The sequence below is a fragment of the Nicotiana tabacum genome, chromosome 3, assembly GCF_000715075.1.
Source record: "Nicotiana tabacum cultivar K326 chromosome 3, ASM71507v2, whole genome shotgun sequence".
NCBI lineage: Eukaryota > Viridiplantae > Streptophyta > Magnoliopsida > Solanales > Solanaceae > Nicotiana > Nicotiana tabacum.
In genome coordinates, this window is record NC_134082.1 from 26,728,519 (window position 1) to 26,731,890 (window position 3,372).

At 45.4% G+C, this 3,372-nt stretch overlaps 1 protein-coding gene across 1 annotated transcript; it reads left to right on the forward strand.

The window, feature by feature from the left end:
• The first annotated feature begins 245 nt into the window (after nt 1–245).
• LOC142175930 (uncharacterized) lies at nt 246–1,613 on the forward strand. The gene has a single exon (XM_075242942.1). It carries the CDS (start codon nt 246–248, stop codon nt 1,611–1,613), a length of 1,368 nt encoding a protein of 455 aa, XP_075099043.1.
• Nucleotides 1,614–3,372: the final 1,759 nt, after the last annotated feature.

A 3,372-nucleotide genomic window follows, 5' to 3' on the forward strand; every position in this document is an offset into this window, starting at 1 on the left:
GCTTTGATCCACCGTCCTCAGGGAACTTTGCCTGCAGACACAAACATAAACCCCAAGGACCAAAACCCGAATCAGCTGATGGTAGTAAGTCTCCGGAATGGGAGAGATTAGACAGAGAGCAGGAAATTGCACAAGCCAGCAAGGACACTATACCGGCCACTCCAGTTCAATTAGAGGTAGAGGAGCCAACATAACTTACTGAAGTGGTGGTTGAGCAGAGTCAGGAGGAAAAAGGCAAAGATAAGATGAATGAGCAAGTTGCAGAACAGGTAGAACCTCTTGTGCCAGAAAATTCTAACAGAGAGAAGCCAGCAAGCAATGCACAAAGGGTGATACCTGCACCCTTCCCTCAGAGACTGGTCAAACAAAAGAAGACAGACCAATATAAGAAGTTCATGGAGATGCTGCATCAAATTCAGTTGAATATTCCTTTGATGGATGCCTTGAGGGAGATGCCCGGCTATGCTAAGATGATAAAAGATCTAATGTCATGGAAGTTTGATTTTCAGGATCTATCCACTGTAACTTTGACACAGACCTGCAGCGCAGTGGTGGCAAAACCGATGGCACAAAAGATGTCGGACCCAGGTAGCTTCACTATTCTATGCACAATTGGAAGTTATGCCTTTGCAAAGGCATTGTATGATTTGGGAGCCAACATAAATCTGATGCCGCTGGCTGTGTACACCAAACTGGGCATTGGTAGAGCTAGGCCAACTTCGATGCTGCTACAGCTGGCTGACCGCACAGTGAAGAGGCCCACTGGTATTCTTGATAATGTGTTGGCACAAGTGGGGAAGTTCGTGTTCCCTGCAGACTTTGTTATCTTGGATTGTCAGGTGGATGAGGAGATACCCCTTATTTTAGGTAGACCATTTTTAGCCACGGGGAGAGCACTGATCGACTGTGAAATTGGGGAATTAAAAATGAGATTGAACGGTGAAGAAGTCATATGCAATGTTCAGCAATCTATGAGGAGACCTAGTGAATATGCTAATTGCTCTCTAGTTGAAGCAGTGGATGTAATCCTGCAAGAAGATGATATGACCCTAAGTGTAAAAGATCCATTGAAGGCATGTCTGACGAATTTAGAAGAAATGGATGGTGAAGGGTTAGCTGAATGGGTCATGGCACTGGAAGGCCGAGGATTTTGGTCAAGGGAACCTCAGTTCGAGTCCCTTGAGCTAGAAAAAAAAGCCACTCCTCCAGCAAAGCCATCAATAGAGGAACCACCCAAATTGGAACTGAAGCCACTCCCAGATCACCTCAGGTATGTGTTCTTAGGCCCTGATTTGACCTTGCCTGTTATCATATCATCCAGTTTGTTAGATGTGCAGGTAGAACGACTCGTACATGTACTGCAGGAAAACAAGACTGCCATTGGCTGGACCATGGCAGACATAAAAGGTATCAGCCCAACTTTCTATATGCATAAGATTCTCCTGGAAGAGGGGCACAGACCTTCCAGGGAACACCAGCGAAGGCTGAACCCTAACATGAAAGAGGTTGTAAAGAAAGAAGTAATCAAATGGTTAGATGGGGGAATCATCTTCCCCATCTCTGATAGTAATTGGGTCAGCCCTGTCCAATGTGTGCCAAAAAAGGGGGGATGACTGTTGTAAAAAATGAGAACAATGAGTCGATCTCAACTCGTACAGTCACAGGGTGGCGTATCTGTATGGATTACAAGAAATTGAACATAGCCACCCGGAAGGACCATTTCCCCCTACCTTTCATTGACCAAATGTTGGACAGGCTGGCTGGGCGATCGCACTTCTATTTCTTGGATGGATATTCGGGGTACAATCAGATATCAATAGCCCCTGAAGATAGAGAGAAAATGCCTTTCACCTGTCCGTATGGCATCTTTGCCTTTCGGAGAATGCCTTTTGGGCTTTGCAATGCACCCGCGACTTTTCAACGGTGCATGTTAGCCATCTTCACAGACATGGTGGAGGATATTATGGAGGTCTTTATGGATGATTTCTCCGTGGTGGGAGATTCATTCAAAGACTGTCTTCACAACTTAAGGAGAGTGCTTAAACAATGTATGGAGACAAACTTAGTGCTAAACTGAGAGAAGTGCCATTTTATGGTACAAGAAGGTATAGTCTTGGGGCATCGAGTGTCCAGTAAAGGGATTGAGGTCGACCATGCTAAGGTTGACGTGATTGAGAAGTTACCAATGCCCACTTCAGTCAAGGCGGTGAGAAGTTTTCTTGGACACGCTGGATTCTACCAGCGTTTCATAAAAGATTTTTCCAAAATTGCTAACCCATTGTGCAAACTCCTTGAAAAGGATCAGCCCATTTGAGCTCATGTGTGATGCCAACGACTATGCTATAGGAGCAGTCTTGGGGCAGCGAAAAGATAAGCTGATGCACCCGATTTACTACGCAAGCAGAACGCTAAGCGGTGCACAGCTCAATTACATACTGACGGATAAGGAGATGTTGGCAGTGGTGTTTGCGTTTGACAAGTTCCAATCATATTTGATTGGTTCCAAGGTAATTGTATACACTGACCATGTAGCACTCAAGTACCTAATTGAGAAAAAGGAGTCTAAGCCGTGCCTGATTCGTTGGGTGCTACTGTTGCAAGAATTTGACCTCGAAATTCGTGACCGTAAGGGCACAAAAAATCAAGTCGCTGATCATCTATCACGACTTGAAGGAGCTGAAAAATCAGTCGAGGTAGAAGAGATCCTGGAAACCTTTCCAGACGAGCAGCTGCTCCCAGCCAGTCAAGAGGAAGCGCCATGGTATGCAGATTTTGCAAATTACCTGGCCTGCGATATTATTCCCTGTGACCTTTCATCTGTCCAAAAGAAAAGGTTTTAATATGATTGCCGCATGTATTATTGGGACGAGCCTTATTTGTTTAGAATCTGTGTTGATAATATGATCCGGAGGTGTGTCCCCGAGATAGAACAATCTTCTATTTTGCAGGCTTGTCACGCATCAGCATATGGAGGACATTTTGGAGGAGCCAGGACAGCTGCAAAAGTGCTAGAGGCCGGGTTCTTTTGGCCAACAGTGTTTAGAGATGCACACCTATGGGTGAAGGGCTGCGACGAATGTCAGCGAACCGGGAACATTTCCCGTCACCACGAGATGCCCATGAACCCGATTCAAGAGTAGAGGTGTTTGATGTTTGGGGGATTGACTTCATGGGCCCCTTCGTCAGTTCATTTGGCAATAAATACATACTTGTTGCTGTGGATTACGTGTCTAAATGGGTGGAAGCTGCAGCGTTTCCCACTAATGATGCAAGAGTGGTGATAGGTTTTGTGAAAAAGAATATATTCACCCGATTTAGGATACCAAGAGCGATCATCAGTGATGGAGGCACTCACTTCTGTAACAGAGCCTT